Here is an 18,142-nt window from a genome sequence, read left to right as displayed (position 1 = left end):
AAATATCATTATTGTGCATTACAACCTCATTGTTATAGTGCTTTTAAAATATACTAAGTATCATAAATGCCCCACTTTCTTCTAAATCTACCATTTCTACCAAATTTACCATTTTTCTCTATATGTGCTCAGTCCACTGCTCTTTGCTCTCCTCACTTTTGATCCAGCTATAATGGTGCACAAAATTTCATTAGAAAATATGCAGTCAATGCTAAATGAATCTTCATCTCACTCTTACTGATCAATTACGCAGCGAAGGTGTTTGTCATACAAGCATTGTTGTGGACAGTCTGGACACAGATTGACTGTGGTGCAGCCTTCCACTGTAGCCTTTCACTGTAATGGGTTCTACTTTCCCTTGTTATGGCTTGAGCCTTACTCTGTGTGTGAGACTGCCCATGTGACTGTCTTTAGCTAAATTAATTGGACCTGAGTGATTCTGATGGTCAATATATTTATCTGCATATGCAGCTATAATTGTACACGTCCTTTAGGTAAATTAATAAAAGTACAGGAAATCAATACACAGCAATCTGATAGCTTGTATATTAAAGATAACGCTTTAAATCAAATGGCTGATATACTGATTATAGAATGCAATTTGATTATATTCCTTGTAGTATATAGTTTAAAATTAGCTCTTTGAACCCTCTCTTGCAAAACTAATCCATTTCCTTCCTGCCATTCTATGACTGACAAAATAAATGAACATATCACAGTAAACAAACTTGCCAATGCATTATGATGTCTGCAGCAAATATGACATTAATCAAGGAAAACACAGCAAGTCAGTGATCTCCAGCAAGTAAGTTGTAGCATATATGTACATTTCTCAAATAAAAAGTGTCAGAATAAAACAAAAAGTAAGATTCCAGCCTGTTGTTCATGGACATATTGATAAATAGATTATTGTTAATTAAATTCATTACATTTAGAACAATTGATATGACTGGTGTTTACACTGCCTACATTTCCCATCATTCCTTGTGGCAAGAATAACGAAAAACGTGGTAACGTCCCACAGCTCGGAGCCTGTCAACGTTGTGCCAGCAGGGTACACCGACTCTTCCCCTGGTCTGAAAACAGAAAACATGCTGTCTTTCGCTGTGAGACAACTCAAACGGGTAAGGAACGTGATGTTTTTATTTGCTTTGAGTTAATCAAGTGGCGCTGTGGTGTTCGGGTGGTACAGGATCTGGCTGAATGTTTAGCTAGCTTGATGGTGTGTGGGTCTGTACAACAGTAACCGCTTGCCCTACCTATTTGTCCTACCTCGCTTTCGCAACGTGCACGAATGTTACCAAATGCAAAAAATAACCCAGCCCTTTGCAAGCTGTTATTCTATTCGCAATGCATTTTAATCCCATGTGTGGGTGCCAGCAGCCCTTTCTGGCCGTACGCTATGATGCAACAGCGACAGCTCCGTTTCATCATTACACACTCCATATCACCAACTTCTGTTTGAGACCAACGATGACTAAAACGTTTGAATATTTTAATTCCGGATTGCATTTCATTCATGCAGCGACAGCAGATTGACGGAAGTCACTCTATTTAATGTTATCAATGTAATTGCACCAGTGCTAATGCTTGGTAACAGTATGTAACACAAAATAGGAAACGTCAGTTCAAACAGGGTCCTGCGTCTCTTCTACTTAACAACTGCTGTAATTACAGCAGTTATTTCATTGCAGAATACAAGCTTGCCAAGAAAAAAATATATAAATGTCCTTTAAGAATAGATGTAGAGAAGTTTTGACTCCTGTTGTCCTTAAAAATGACTTTGGAGCACAAGATTCTGGTGCTGCAGTGGGGTCATATAAGGGGGAGTCATTCATTGAAATCATTGAAACTTTAAGTCAATTCTAAACTGGACACGCAGCATGGATGGTGGTCAATGATTATGTCTGTTAAAACTTGTTAAAAGTCAGGCTGCTTCAGTTTGCACGAGTTGGAGGCAGGATAGGGACCTTTGGGAGAGGCTGGACAGAGTGGAGTGGCTGTATGGGAGACACTCAAGACACTTTAATACTTAAAGTTTAGGTGTAGTTTGTGACTAAGACAACTAGGCTATGGTCTTCATGGATCATGTGGCATGTTTACAGACCCTCTTTCTTCTATGTTGCATTTAATGTTTGGAGGCTGAACTGATTCACGTGCTTGCATGGTTTTCGTGTTATATGTAATTGGTCAAGCCTGCACTCTTATTGAATTTTTCAATAGATTTCCCTCATGATCTGTATTAAACATTCAGTTATTGTGCTTAATCTCAGATGTTATGTTGCTTTGTATATTAACCGCTGTAATAGATCTTTTCTTTTAAATTGTGGGTGTGTTTTACTCTGAAGTGGTTGTGCAAAGGCCTAGTTTATCCTTTCACAATAAAGTAGAGGTAAAATTTAATTTAACAAATCATCTGAAATTTATCCATTAAAAGGAATGTTTTCTATATTAATCTAAGGCAATTGATGATGGTTTTCAATTTATACAGGAATAAACTATGTAGGCTTTGCATGGATGTTAGTAGATACTGGCGCCTGACTGCATGGTCAAAAAAGCCATTTTAACACGCTTTAAAAATGAGTATTTGAGTTTTAAAGAATGTGTCTCCCAGATATACTTTGATTTGCATGGGAAGATGCGATTAGATTTCTAAATTCTTCTAACAGTATAACGTAATTATTATCACGCACGACAATGAAGTTACTAATAAGTAATAGTGAGGCTTGTAATGTAAAGCACATTAAACTGAAAATGCAGAGTTTTCTGTCTTAAGTATAATGTCCCTCAGATATGCTCCTTTCTTTACGCTGAGAACATGTCATTACTTTATATTAATTGTCCTTCCTGTTGCTTAGCATCATCAATGAGTAAAGCATTGTGTTACATCCTGTGTGATGAATGGCGGAGTTAAGAAGTGGCTAATATCAGCTATATGTGTGTGTGTGTGTGTGTGTGTGTGTGTGTGTGTGTGTGTGTGTGTGTGTGTGTGTGTGTGTGTGTAAAACTTTAAATGCATGACAGGGAACCTTAAAAAAAGGGAATTTTTCAATGGTTTACCTTGCAACATACATCTGGGGCCACAGAGGCACCAGCTGTGGTCTCTCTCATATCATCACCGTCACCATTATCATCATCACATGCTTTTGAGCAACGATGCCACGGAGCTGTCGTTCCTCTCCATACACCTCCCGACGATTGGTTGCTGGCGTCGCTTAAGTTTCAGATTGTCACCCTGACAAACCTTTGACCCAGATCGAGTGGAGTCCCTCATGTGGACCTTCATCCAGATTTCTCAGGCTTGTGTTATCTAGTCTGAACCACAGGGTCATTTGTTACAGACAGGCCTGTTATTAGTCAGTGACAGCGAAGAGGCAAAAGCGTGTCACACTGACTGATGCAGTTCTGTACTCACATCTTTTCTCAACCCTACATATCTTTTTCCCCCCTCCGCTGCCTTCCCTTCTGTGTATCTTTTGTTACCTCTCTGATTGTTGCCGGCTATAGCCACTGATAGACAGCAGTCATCTGTAAAATTGACCTGCCTTAGGAGCTGCCCCAGGAAATGAACAAAAATAATACGGCGCAAGGATTAATGAAATGATTTTCTCTCTCTTTTTTCCTTCTCTGTCATTTGTTTTTGGGCACAGATGTATGACGGGAAAGGTAAACTGCAGGCTGTTACCTTGTCATTGTCACACAGATGCAACACATCTGCCATTATTGTTGCAGCCTGGTTGATGTGGCCTCTTCTGCCTTTTTTCTCACAGCCGAGTTTCATGAAGATCACCTTCAAATGACAGCATCATCTGTTGCCTAAAAATAGTCCCACTTTGACATATTTGGTGCTCATATCTTGGCTCACTCTTGGATCAGCTCATGTTTATTAATTAATCTCCCATAATGATAAGGGAGGGAAGCGGAGAGGCAGACCGCAGGCGCTGACCAGGTTATTGTTTTGTGGCCATACTGATGAGAACAAATACAGCCCAACGCGAGTGCCGCTGCGGCGGGTAAGGTGATATGAAGGGGAGATGACCAGCACGAAGAAAAGAAAAGCCTGTCTGAAGAGACCTCCTTGTCCAGTTTGCAGTCTTCAGTAGCATTTTTATTCTTTGTTTTTTTTACCCCTCTGCCTTCCCCTGTCTTTGGTGCATTCCAACAAAAATAGACAGTACAGGACAGTTCCTATCAAGATCTAATGACCTGTGTGATTTCTGTAGGAGAAACTGTTTCTTTAAGGGGAGCTCAGCGTGTCTCCCCCGGCCTTCATCACCTCCACTACCCCCGGGGAACCGAGGCCTTAGACCACTAATACCCCTGACAGGATGCTGGGGTAGAGACTGAGTATGACCATTAATGTGCCAGAATCCCCCCCCAAATTTACCACTGGCCCTTCTCTGCCACCTTGGAAGCAGATGAAGAGGTGGGGCAGGAAGGGTGGGCCCAACAGTGATGAGGAAGATTAACTATGTGCAAGCTGTTCCAAAGGATAAAGGCTACTGGCTAACGGTTTCCCTTATTCTGCATATTATTTAATCTGTATAAATGAGATGAAATTGATGGCATGTGTATATTTCTCAGAAGAAATCTCAAACAATGTTACATCCCTCTTTTCACAACACATAGTATAAGCATGAATTCTTTTCTTATGGATATCCTCAATCAGTCCCAAGCTTTGTGCTAATTACTTTTTAATGATGCTATTAAAGGGAGGTTGTGTCTCCTACCCTGCCAACACCTGTACCGATGATAACTATAGGTTTCCAGGGCTGGAATTGATCTCAACTTAGAAGCATCATCATATTTTTGATTAAATGATCAGACAAATGAGCTCATTTGGTCTGTGTGCAATCAACCTGGCAGGCAGTTTTTTTTTGTGTGTGGTTTTTTTCCTGGCAACTTTTACCTGGCAATCATTTTGGCAGTATTATGACATGCCCTTTGGCAAAAGTGGATGGAATATTTTAGTAAGGCAGGCTCGGGTGGCCTTCCTATCACAAATGGTTTCCAGCCATATCCTGGTAGACGGTAATTGGTCATTATTGCTTCCGTAAAGGTTTTTTTCCAAATACCCAGCGAGTGGAAAAGGTCCAATATGACTATATATATATTTCAATGAAATTCTTCAAGTACTGGAACCAAAAGAGGACACATTTTACTTTAGAAATAACCCTGCAGTGAATAAAGACGGTGAAGGCAAATATTGGAACAGCTGGATTTTTAGGCAAATGTATTTTACAAAGAATATTTTTTAATAAAGACTTTAGGTCTCAGACGGACCAGGGGGAAAAAAAACACTGTGCGCTTTATCATAATGTAATATCTTTTTTGAAGGTACCATAGTGAATGATTTGTACTGACACAATGGCAATTAATATTAAAATGTAAATACCGTTCTCCTCCTAGAGCTGCTATTTTTTATATTGTTCTTTATTACTTTTGATGTCCTTAATAGGGAAATAGTTTCTTGCAGCTGAGGATGTATTAGTAAAGAAAATCAACCATGTTATTTCAATTTAAATAGACATTCCGCCCACCTGTAAAACGTAATTAGTCCACATTCTGAGAACCTTCAGTCTGTAACCAAACTATCGTGTACCGATAACACTGACAACCTATACAACATGGATAAATAAATAAATAAACGTTACCGTATTGATTTTTCACCTGCTCATTGACACAAGTAAGCAAAAGCCCAGCGTTTCCTACGTAGGAAACGATGCTGTGTGCAGTTCCGCAGGATGAAATGGTGGAGATGAAAAGTGTTTGAACAGGGAGACAGTGTTGGTTAAAATTGCATGGACTCGTATGATCAAGCGCTGCAGACTTGCACCAGTGGGAGGATGCGTGATCGTCAACCCCCGTCCAGATTAGATAAGGGCAGAAGTGCTGAATTTGTTCCCCACATGCCTCCTTCAGTACGTTGAGGCTGTAAAAGTCAGCTTCTCAGTATGTAGAAGTGCTGATAGAAGCATAATTAAACAGCCATGCTGATTATTGATATGCAAACACGCCCATTTCTAATTATACCAGCCTGCGTGTCTGAGTGCAGCAGGAACAGAGGAGGGGGGCTTGGAACATCAGAAAATAAACCTACCATAAAAATATCAAATAATACATATTTTTGTTGTTGTTTTTCCTCTCTCTTGTACCATTTTCCCATCCCTGCTGCTTTCTCTTAGCCACTGTGCCAGCGAGCCCCAATCTGCCTCAGAGTACGTGGTCAGCAGTCCTATGCAGCCACCCACACCATGGAGGACGATCGTCCGTGGACCGGCCAGGAGAGTCTCGCCCAGGACGATCCCGAGATGTGGGATCTGGTGCAGAAGGAGAAGGACAGGCAGCGTCGGGGACTGGAGCTCATTGCATCTGAGGTGAAGTATGCTTCACTCAAAATGAAAGATTTATTCCCACACTTCCCTACAGGAGCAAAGCCTGCAAAGAGCAGAAGCCTCACACTCCACTTATACCCCGGGTCCTTGTGTTTCCCTGTAATAACAGCTTAATTGTAGGGGGAGGGTTGTATCACCATCGTATATGGATCCATTTGGATGCTTTGAGCATGTTATATCAGGTGGCCTTTGTTTGTTTCAGGTGGTGTATTGAAAAGGACCTTTTTGACTTTTTTCCCCCTTTTTGTGTTGACCACTGGGTCCAGAACCAGAGCCTGAATTCCTAATAATAATATACCAGTAATATTCAAATGTTGTTGGCTTTTTCACCTGCATCTAACATGACTTAACAAATTAGTATTATGTCAGTTTTTATCTGAGCCCCTTAATAACTATCTAATACCATTCAATATTTATTCTTTTTGCTACCCCTCCTGGTTAGGTAATGTGAAAGTAGATGTTTTCTCTTCGGAGTCGCAGCAGTGTGGGGGTTTTCCTCTCCTCCTGTTTTCTCCTCGCCACAGTAGTTGAGCTGTTGGAGTGTATCAGCCTCCTCTACACGGAGCCTGGCTGCTCCAGTGTGCGATAAAACTGATATCTTAATTCTGCCTCTCCAGTACTGCGCGGTACAACTGAAGAGAAAATTCCTTGGCATGGAAAGCCCAGGGATTTTTTGTTCTTTTCTACACAAAGACACTTAACAGTCTCTGAGAAGCAAAAATTTTCATATCTTTGCCCTGTTTTCAACGTGACAGACGGGAGGAGCAGAAAGCTCTTACTGGAGCTAATATCTGCTCTGATCTCCTTTTGGCTGGCAGGTGAAACATTAGCATAAACACACACAACACACACTACAGCTTGTGTGTCTGTCAGGCCCTGTCAGTGGTCACCGTAATGCTGTCTGCAACTGTGTGTTGCCGTTGCAGATCTTGTTTAGCCTCATTTTCTTCAGAGGGCTGTTGAACATCGATTTTTCAGGATGAGCAAAAGTTCAGACAAAGTTTTTGTTATTATTTTTATGATTGATTATTCCATGAAACAGAAAATGTTCTGTTAAATAAGTGTAGTGTCTTCTGTTTGTGTTATATGTATAAAATATGAAGCATGAAAGAGAGTTTTAAGGAAATAATTACCCCATCCTCATTTCTTTTCCTGGAATATACGTTGCAGAATGATTTAAACAAAAAAAAAAAAAGATGATGGCATTGCACCATACCATTGTATTTTAGTAGTGTGCAGAAAAGTTTATTACATTATCTTGTATCCCCCAGCAGCGAGGCGATAAGAATTGTGAAGTGCAGAGTGCTAGTCTATGGAAGTCCAGAGGTTCAATACAGTAATGATTGCCTTTAGCTACTGTTGGATTCCTCACTATCACTTAACAGACTTTAATTTGCAGTTCTTGTCCCTTCTGTCCATTCACACCATTGATCTTGTGTGTGTGTGTGTGTGTGCACGTGTGTGTGTGTGTGTGTGTGTGTATGTGTGTGTGTGTGTGTTTGTTTTAACAGAATTTCTGCAGCCGTGCAGCCCTGGAAGCTCTTGGCTCTTGTCTGAACAACAAATACTCTGAAGGCTACCCAGGGAGAAGGTGTGCTTATTCACTTACAACCCAGCAAATTAACACCACTGATATTAAGCGCTTTAGGATATTTGTTCAGATGCATACTCCAGCGTAAAAATCAAACCACACAAGGCACAATCGACAGCCACCATCATGCCAAGAAATATTCACAAGAGGACAGAGGAGGTATTTGATGCCAATACAGTGGGACCTCTACTTACGAACATCTCTGCATGCGAAATTTTCAGGTTACGAAACGTCTCAACGGGAAAATATTTCCTCTTGTTACGAAAGAAATTTCAGGATACGAAAGGCAAAAATACGCTACCGCTGCTGCTCGCAGCTCGCGGAGTTTAGCGAACGCAAACATACTTGTAGCTGCTCTGCCATTGGCTATCGCCTAGCATCTTCCTGTCATCCCATTGGCTAGGAGGGACGTCAACATGTACAAGTTTGTGTGTATCCCAGCGTCTTCTTCGTCGTCTTCGGGATTTATTGTGGGTGTTCGTATGTTTGTCCATTAGATGGCGGTGTTACCACAAGTGTTAATGTCCGTTGCTAGTAATGACGGCTAATGTAAGATTAGCCTGTAATAAAGTTCATTTTGTTCCTGGAGAAGCCTTGCACTGAATTCCTACATTTATTGTGCGGTAATCTAATTGTAACATGTATTTGTTACATGTTTAATGCATTTTTATGATTTATAAAAAAAATTATGTCTGAATTTTTGGGGGCTTGGAACGGATTAGGGCATTTACATGGAAACGCGTCTCTACTTACGTAATTTTCAGGTTACGAAACAACTTCCGGAACCAATTAATTTTCCAAGTAGAGGTCCCACTGTAATGTGCATAGCTTGCCTGTTCTGGTTGGTAGGTTTCCGTTTCATTCTTTTAAATTTACCTTCATTTAGCAGAAGTAAAACAGGGAGCTGACATGTTATGAGGCCTTTCATTTGTTATCCTGTGAGATTCAGGCCCACCATAAAGTTCTCGCCCTGTTTTACATTCCCTGCCCCCACTTTGACACCGCCAAATCCTACTTGTACTGTTTTATATTTTAATGCAATGAAACAAATGGAGAACCCAGTGAAACGAGCAGTTTGTACAGCAACCATCTGTTTTATCTTTGATCCCTCTGTTCTTATCAATCCCAGCTCTGCTCCACCGGTTTTTAGTTTTCTGTCGTTTCTCTAGATTTTTCTAACAAATGACGACGACTGTAATTATTCATATTCATACATCAGCCTGCTTGGTGTGTGTGTGTGTGGGGGGGGGGGGGTCGGGAGTGATAATTAACATTCTTGCTTCATCTGCTTTCACACGTGAAGTGATAAACCCAGAGAGAATTAACCCATCAATCTGTAACTTGCCTATGTTAAACTTGCACATACAATATTCCATTCAGATATATTCATTACCTTATGTATTTTCATAGCAAAGACTTGAGGTTGTGTAACACCAGCCACCCCCACCCTCACAGGTACTATGGCGGCGCAGAAGTGGTCGACCAAATTGAGCTGCTGTGTCAGAAACGAGCCCTGCAGGCTTTTGACCTGGACCCGACGCTGTGGGGTGTCAACGTGCAGCCATACTCGGGCTCCCCCGCTAATTTTGCCGTCTACACCGCGGTGCTGAAGCCCCACGACCGAATTATGGGCCTGGACCTGCCTGATGGGGGACAGTGAGTTGTCATTTCAGCTTTCATATTAATACATTAAATATATACATTTTTTATTTAATTTATCCGAGCTTCAATATACATAAGCCATAGTTGTTTAAATTTGAGTGACTTATTTCTGTCGCCTAATCCTTGTTTTTGCTTTCACAGTCTGACTCATGGCTACATGTCTGATGTAAAGCGGATCTCTGCAACCTCAATCTATTTTGAGTCCATGCCCTACAAGTTAAATGTAAGCAAGGCCCTCTAATATCAAAATACAAGCTCATGCTTAGGAACAGGGACAAGAACAAGGCACCTAGCCCACATACTGTGTGGTAGAGTTTCGTCAGCCTACTCAGTTGTTACTGATATCACTGTTATGTTAAACTGTTAAAACATCACCTGCCTAAATAAGGCAAAAATGAGATCCACGAGTTCAAAAGACTTGCCTGAAGCGCTCAGGAACAGAGGTGTAGCAAGACACAGATCTGTCTTTAAGAGGGTGTGAATTATTTCCATACCCACTGTAAATATGTAATAGTTTAGTCAAACTCAACTTTTTGGTTTGAAGTGCCATTTTAATGCCAACTTTTCATTATGGAACTTATTGTGAACAGTTTTGTGATTGTAATTATTCCACAGATACCCTATACATCATGCTTAGGAATAGTTTTTACTAAATAAATGGTGTATTGAAGCTTAGATGATAAGGTGAGTTCTTTTTTGGGCTTATTTGGAGGATAAAACCAGTTGGCATCATTTAACTTCCTTCCTCACAAGCATGCCAGCCTAATATAGGACTTTGCTGAAGGTGCTTTGGCTGATATTTGGCCTCTTAGTATGCAGCCAACCAGACTCCTCTTCCTTCAGTGGAACTCTCTACCAGCAATGTTATGAGGATCCCTTGTGACCCGTTTATTTTTTGGGGGGGTGGGGGGGTAGCCAGGAATGATCTTGTAGATATAATCAGTGTATTGCGAGTACCGGTAAAAGTAAAGTACTTTATCCCTGGGATTACAGTTGTGTGGTTTGTGTAGCATCTGATGGATTGCCATCAGAGTTTGCATGTCCAGACCTGCTGATGTATGGGCAGGCCAGACCCCTCTGCGAGAGAGATAATGGGAAATCGACAGGCCGGCCAGAGCCGCTCGCTTTGTCTTCACAATGAGCGGCGTGATGGAGTGAGGGGGCATCCACCGATGTGCTCTGGAGATGGGATATTATCAGATTGCCTAAATAAAGCTTCCCCCTCACCTGTTCTCCCCTCCTTGTGCCATCTTTGCCTTCGTCCTTCATGGTTCTCACTTCATTTTAGCTGTTCTCATTTTTCTCTCCTTCGTGTTTTGATGTTTGAAGAAGTGCAGTTAAGTACAGTCACTCCCTTTTGTATGACGTTGAACAAAGTATGTGTGAAATATTTGTTGAATTGCTCCCCTTAATGAAAGAGAAGGAAAACCCGACGTTTGATGCGCCGAAGCTCTTCTCAACAGTTGAATATATCAAAGGAAAGTTGAATTAGGATAAGTACAGGTGTATTACTGCAATTGCTCCCTCTTCTTCATCATATGATAGATGGAAATATCGTCCTCTAAATCTCTGCTCTTTTAAGTTATCCGAAGGTTTTAAAACACATCCCCAGCAAAGTGACTTTGAATGAACAAAAATAAAATCTCTGGCTCTTGATCCTCACTTTACATATTTTCCTCCATCATCCCTCACTCCACTTCTATCATCCTCATATTCATCCCTTTTCCCCTACACACTTTCTTCTCTCTTTACTCCACTCAATCTGTTTTCCTCTTCGTTTCTCTGCAGCCGGCAACGGGACTTATAGACTACGACCAGATGGAGATGACAGCCAAGCTGTTCCGGCCCAAGATCATCATTGCTGGCACCAGCGCCTACGCCCGCCTCATTGACTATGCCCGCATCAAGAAGGTGGGCAAGAACTTTCTATCTATTCTCTCCTTTTCTATCTCCTGCTGTCTGTCTCCTTTCGAGCTCCAGGTCCGCTGCTGCTTGTAGTTTTTCTCTCTCGTTCTGTGTTATGGATGTCAGAAAGATATGAATCTCATCCAAGCTTTCTCGCCGAAATGTCACATGCAGCCACTCTTTAGTGATACATCGCACAAGTCCGTCCAATGAATGGCTAAAAAAAACAGAGCTTTCATTTCCAAACTGCTCATCTGATTTATAGGGTTCTCCACACACAGCAGCTCTTTCTTCCTCTCTTGCCTACTCATCCAAACTGGACATGGATTTTCCCACCGCACAGCATCAACTTATGATCACTTGTCAGAGCCGAGAGGAGCTGCCTTTCTCTCTTTTGTTAGGTTCACACACTCATACGCTTCATTTACTCCACAACCTCTGCCCTTTGTAGCAGATATGCTCTTTAGCTTGCACCATCAGATGGAGCATCTGATGGTGCAGATGGAGCTGTGTTTCCATTAAGCACCACAATGTCTTTGTGAGGCCATATTTACCCCCAGCAAGCCTCTGTAGGACTGTTTAGTGTTTCATGGCAGAGTCTGCTACATCCAGCTCCGCTCCAGGTTTTCATTGCTGTGTTACCAAACCCAGAGTGGCTGCTTCCAGTTTCCCTGCTGGCGTTCATCCGCAAATGCACAACACAAGACTAATGTGCTCTACCCCCTCCAGTCACCGTGCCATCCATCCTGCCTTTTAATCTCATAAACGTGGCGATCTAGATTCGATATGAGAGCACGGGAGATTGTCAGGATAATACATATTTAATCACAGCACTTAAATTATTGCTTAGCACTCATTCTACTCAGAAGTCATTTACATGTCACTGTTTGTGCCATTTACAATAAGTGTTGGCAATGTATGTTTAAGGTTTACCATCAATGTATGGTTAACGTTTATCTAATCAACTAAAAAAGCTCATCATGAAATTGCAATGAGTAAAAAGTTTGCCCAAAAAGATGCAAGCTCACATGCGGTATATCTCTCAGTTAACTTTATCAAAGCCAAAAGTCAAACTTAATCGAGGGTTTATTAATCTGGATGACAATTTAATAAACCCGGGGACTTGCTAGCAGAAAAATAGACCATATTTCTAGTTTTTATAAGCAATGAGTTGCAGGGTTCTTGTCACATTAATCAAGAGAGCATTTGTATAATGAATCATCAACCGTTATAAATGTGAGTCGCTGCCCTTGTATTGGTCCTGTGAACACTTTTAATTAAAACAAACCAAATATTTAGTCATGATATCATCTATATTGATCACCACAAGGGTCAAGACCAGGTCAGGTCAATAGAAAACAACAGGATAATGACTCAGATAGGCCCAAGGCGCCTGCAGCCAGGACCATCCCTACATTTGAATATAACATTTACCTTCTGTTAAAAGAGTTTTCAATCTCTCTTCTAGCTCTGCAGCAACATTAATGCCTACATGCTGGCTGACATGGCTCACATCAGTGGTCTGGTGGCAGCTGGAGCTATTCCCTCTCCCTTTGAATATGCTGACCTGGTCACATCTACCACACACAAATCCCTCAGGGGGGCCAGGTAAGACTGAGAGAAATGCCAGCGAAAGCTGACCAGAGCTTCCACGCTGGTGTGACAGCTGAGCGCATGATGTCACTGTAATTAGATTTTAATAAGATTAATATTATTAAGAGGCCGAGATTCATTTTTGGCATTCAGTATATAATATAGGGAAGTTTTTGTCGGGGGAATACTTTTAAATGGTAAGGATTTTTCCACTCAGCAGTTCTCTTTTTTCAGATCTGGCCTCATTTTCTACCGCAAGGGCATCCGCTCTAAGGACAAGAAAGGGAGGGAGATCATGTATGATCTGGAAGACAAGGTAAACTTCTCAGTGTTTCCCTCCCTGCAGGGCGGACCTCACAACCACGGAATCGCTGGCGTGGCTGTGGCACTAAAACAGGTCAGCGCAGCACACAAACTGGATGAAAAGAAACTTTATTTTTACTGATGCAACACTTTATTACCCAGGTCTACTATTTCCTATTAAGAAGTTGATAACTGCTGAATCAAATGTTACAGTGAACCAGAATCTTTGTGCTGGGATGCTTCAGCACAGCCTGACCCAGGGAACTGTTCCCTAAGCTGCTGAGGACATAAATATTTGTTTTTGGTAAACACTGTATAACCTCTCAACCACTTGTTTCATGTGTGTGTATCCAGGCGCAGTCTCCCATGTTTAAGGACTACATTGCCCAAGTATTAAAAAATGCCAAAGCTATGGCCACAGCGCTTATTAGCAAAGGATACACCCTGGTATCAGGTAAACAACCTCTGTATAGCCCAGAGAATCAGTTCTTCCAAAAACAAGGCAGAAAGAAATGAAGAAAAATCAGAAGATTGATGTAAAAATGCTAATGTCAGCGTAGGTGTCCTAAAACAAGATAAATAAATGTCACATAAATGTCACTTCCTGGTTGTGTACTTGGGTATTGAGCTGTTAGTTACATCTGGCGGATCTTTCAAATTTGCTTATTTTGTCAAATTGAGCTTTTGTTTGTTTAGAGTCACCGTTAAATTGGTTTTATTAAAGTCTTATTATATAATTTTTCACAGCTCATCCTTTGCTTTGACCTCATAGTGATTAACTCAGATCATTAAACATATTGATAGAAACTTGTGCAATTAATATAGTTCATATATGCTGTTAGTCAAGCGAAACACACTGTACAAAATGGTGGTTTAGATGATGTTAAATGATGTTTCACTAACTTAAGTTAATGACCAACGATTGATAACAAAGCAAGTTTAGAGCTGCAAGTTGAACTGGGAGTTTTTGTCCAAGAAGTCTGAGACTTTCCTCCACCTTAACAGATCTCACTTCATGCTGAATATTTCAGGGGGGACTGACAACCACTTGGTCCTTGTGGACCTGCGGCCCATGGGCATTGACGGGGCCCGCGCAGAGAGGGTGCTGGAGCTCGCATCGATCACTGCCAATAAGAACACCTGCCCCGGGGACACGAGCGCTCTGACTCCTGGTGGCCTCCGGCTGGGTGAGGAAGAGCTTAACTTTCCCTTACACTTAGCATTTTAAACAAACACGACCAAAAAATGAATCTGATTCTACTGTATTTTCAACCTGCATATAAATACATTGATTTTAAAGTTTGACTCAAGTTTTCCTACAGTTTTGCATTCAGAAAACATTCAGCCACCAATTAAGCCACAAGCAGCGAGCAGATCCTGACTAATTAAGGATGTTTGTGTGTTTTAATAATCTACCAGGAAGTTTAAGGGCTCCACATCTCCAGTGCCACATTTTTAGCACGTGCTTAAGGCGACAGTGTATTCATTAGATCCAGATCTGGTGACCTCACATTGCTGACGATGCGTTGATTAAGTAAATTCATATTTTCCTTAGGTCACAACGCATTCCTCCTTGGGAGGAGGAATATGCAATTAGTTTGACTTTTGAATGTTTTGTGTTCCAGGTGCTCCAGCTCTCACTTCCAGACAGTTCAAAGAGGCAGATTTTGTAAAGGTTGTTGAGTTCATGGATGAGGGCTTCAAGATAGGCTTGGACGTCAAGAAGAAAACCGGTAAGCTGAAATTCAAAAGGCCAAAAAAATCGAAATAATAATTTGTTTGAAGTGGCGGCAATCTTTCTATATTTTCTTCTGTTTTCCCCTCCAGGAAAGCTCCAGGAATTTAAAAACGTCCTTGTTCAGGACCCAGAGACCGTGGCTCGCATTGCTGATCTGCGCCACCGCGTTGAAGCTTTTGCCAGACCATTCCCGATGCCAGGCTTCCACGACCATTAAGCAAGTCGGCGTCGTCTGGGGCCAGAGCAGACCGGTGCCAGAAGGGAGGAGGAGGAGCAGGTTAATGTGGTTTGTGCCAATCAAGATGATGACTCCATTTTATTTTTTTCCTTTTTTACAATCAGGAAAATCATCAATTAGCTATTTGCAGTCTGCTCTGGTAAAAAATTTGCCCTCAAAAAGATCTTCTTTTGTACGTGACAGCATTTGACGTCTTTGTATTTGGGGGGATATTCGCGATGACACTCCAAAGTGGCGGGCGTAGGATTAGTTGCTAGATGAGTCACTAAAGGTCTGAACAATATAGAGTCTTAACTAATGTCACTAATGTATATTCAAATTAAGGTGACATGATGGCTCCCTGCTACCGCCTTCCGTACTAATGTGATACATGGTGAGGGTTTTTTTGATGATGGCGATAATGATAGTTCAAAGTCGGTGGTTAAGTGCAATACTCCTTTTCCTTGAGTTTACTTTGAACATCTCACAGACGCAACTGTCATTATCACTGCATCAGTGAGCAAGTGAGGTGTGTTTATGAACATTCTACGGCACAATTGGGGAAATTCATCTGTTATTTCACATTAAACAAATCTGTGGTACTGAACCCCTTCAATAGATCTTGTGTTCATATTAACCTTTGGTAGCCAAATCAACAGATGCAGTATTTTACTACCATATTCACGTCAGAGCAGCTTCAGTCGAACTTTCTTTTAACAGATTTTTATTGTTAACGATGTATCTTGGCTAATAAAATAGTTCCAAAAACCTTCTTTGTCTGATCATTGCAAAATCCCAAATCTAACTTAACTTTTAACTTAGTACCCACTGCAAGAAGCTACAGTTCTAAAAACATGGGGGGTATATCTAATTCCTAAATGAAGCAATAATGCAAAAATGGAAATGAAACATATGGTTAAAGCAGCACAGTTGCTTTGGCAGAGAGGGCTGGTTGTCCTTCCAAATCTAGCTTCATCCTGATCAATGGAATTTATATGAGGAATGGATTTCAATCCAATACGGAAAAACCAAACAATCTGGAACCTTCTCGGCTGCAGTGTGTGTTACTGAAGAGCAGTGATGAAGTGCTCTTTGGCAGCCATTGTCATAATTGTAGATAGTTTTACCATCTGGTGCGATTCCTCAACGCGCTGATCGTAGATCAAACGCTCTCGGTTAGTGTGATGTGAGGCAATAATAAAATTAATGTCTTTTAGTTGTTGATGTGACAATAAATCACATCGGTGTAATGAGCAGACGAATAAATGGGGACGTCAGTGGCGTGATAATTAGACGTGTATCTTCAGATGTGAGCGATCTGCAGGTGTGCAAACGAACTTGGGGAAACTTGAGGATGTGTGTGTGGATGAGACACGCAGCCGGAGTCACACAGTCCCATAATAGTCCCAGCCTGACTACTGTGATGCAGTTATTCCTAGCCCTTATTGAAGACTGCGGCAGCTACTGACGCGTGCGTTCATAAATCTTTGGCTGACCGATGATTTGCTACTGTAAACAGTAGGAATAATAAAGTGTATAACTAATATAATATAATAAGTGACATAAATAAGTGATATGCTGCGGAAAATGAAAGATACAAAGTAATAATTCTGTTTTGTAGCATTATATACATGTAAATCAGGATATTATAGCTTATAATTTGACCCAGATGTAGACTTAAGGTTAAAGATCGTTAGAGGGGTCAGATCTGGTGACATCTAGTGGTTAGAGCAAAGATCACACGTACCTGCTGTCGCTTTCCGAGGATGATGGAGAATAATTTTTCACAAACGTTTCCAGTGCAGGGGTTCCTTTTCTGTAGCTATATGTAGAAATAAGCCTAAATTAGACATTGAGATTTTATGTGATTATGGCTGATGAGAAATAGAAATTTGAATGATTGAAATCACAGCAAAATACAGGAAGGCATCATAATTTGTATAAAACCTTCTACCCAAGTGAATGAAAACCCGCGATTAGTGTTCTAAGATTGTATTATATTATATTCACTCTCTGATAAGAGATTATTTAAAAAGCTTTTAAATTTAAAGGTGAAGATGTTGCAGGATAAGCTCAGAGTTGGGGTCAGAATTAGACTGAATTAATGACTGGAAATCAGTTTAAACACCCATGAACGACAAGTGTCACTGAGTAAGAGTCCCCATCTTAGTGTGTACAATTGTGGCTGCATCTTAACACATTAGCCATGTTTTCCTACATTTACCTCCAACAGTTTCCCTTAAATAAACATATTGTCGCACCGGCAGTAAACCTGCTGCAGCAGACAATAATTGAAACATTCTTTGCGCCTAAAGCGATAACGGGATCCTCGGAACCAGACTGCCGACGCAGCATAATTCTTTGTCCTGCTTTTGGCACTGTGGGAGCCATTTTCACACTTTACTTTATAAATATGCCACTGGTACATTCAGGAATTCCTATAGGCAGGGTGCTACTTTGTACTTTGACATATTTTTGGCAGGATGTTCCCTCTGCTGCTGCGTTTAGGAGCGGCTCTCCTATCTTCATGTTTGTTTTTTATTGGTCAGCTCAGCACACTTTAAAAGGAAAAGTTTGGATAGTTCTGTGCACCGTTGAAATGCGTGGAATGTTTTTTGGCTGCTGTGATATTTTTGTTTGCACATTGGTTACGTGATGAGAAAGCTGACAGATATTGTGCACAAATTCTCATGTTTGCAGACACAGTGGGCAGTTTGCCTGACTGTTCTCTCCAGATC

At 41.1% G+C, this 18,142-nt stretch overlaps 1 protein-coding gene across 1 annotated transcript; it reads left to right on the top strand.

Moving 5' to 3' along the window:
- Window positions 1-988: 988 nt before the first annotated feature.
- shmt2 (serine hydroxymethyltransferase 2 (mitochondrial)) lies at window positions 989-16,174 on the top strand. The gene is made up of 12 exons (XM_011614064.2): window positions 989-1,124; window positions 6,186-6,377; window positions 7,907-7,986; window positions 9,442-9,642; window positions 9,790-9,871; window positions 11,437-11,559; window positions 13,022-13,161; window positions 13,381-13,543; window positions 13,804-13,903; window positions 14,481-14,636; window positions 15,075-15,182; window positions 15,277-16,174. The coding sequence occupies exons 1-12, from the start codon at window positions 1,092-1,094 to the stop codon at window positions 15,402-15,404; spliced, it is 1,506 nt and encodes a 501-aa protein (XP_011612366.2). The 5' UTR covers window positions 989-1,091; the 3' UTR covers window positions 15,405-16,174.
- The last annotated feature ends 1,968 nt before the right edge of the window (window positions 16,175-18,142 follow it).

The sequence above is a fragment of the Takifugu rubripes genome, chromosome 19 (genome assembly GCF_901000725.2).
Source record: "Takifugu rubripes chromosome 19, fTakRub1.2, whole genome shotgun sequence".
In the NCBI taxonomy this organism is placed as follows: domain Eukaryota; kingdom Metazoa; phylum Chordata; class Actinopteri; order Tetraodontiformes; family Tetraodontidae; genus Takifugu; species Takifugu rubripes.
This window is presented reverse-complemented; position numbering and strand designations above follow the sequence as displayed.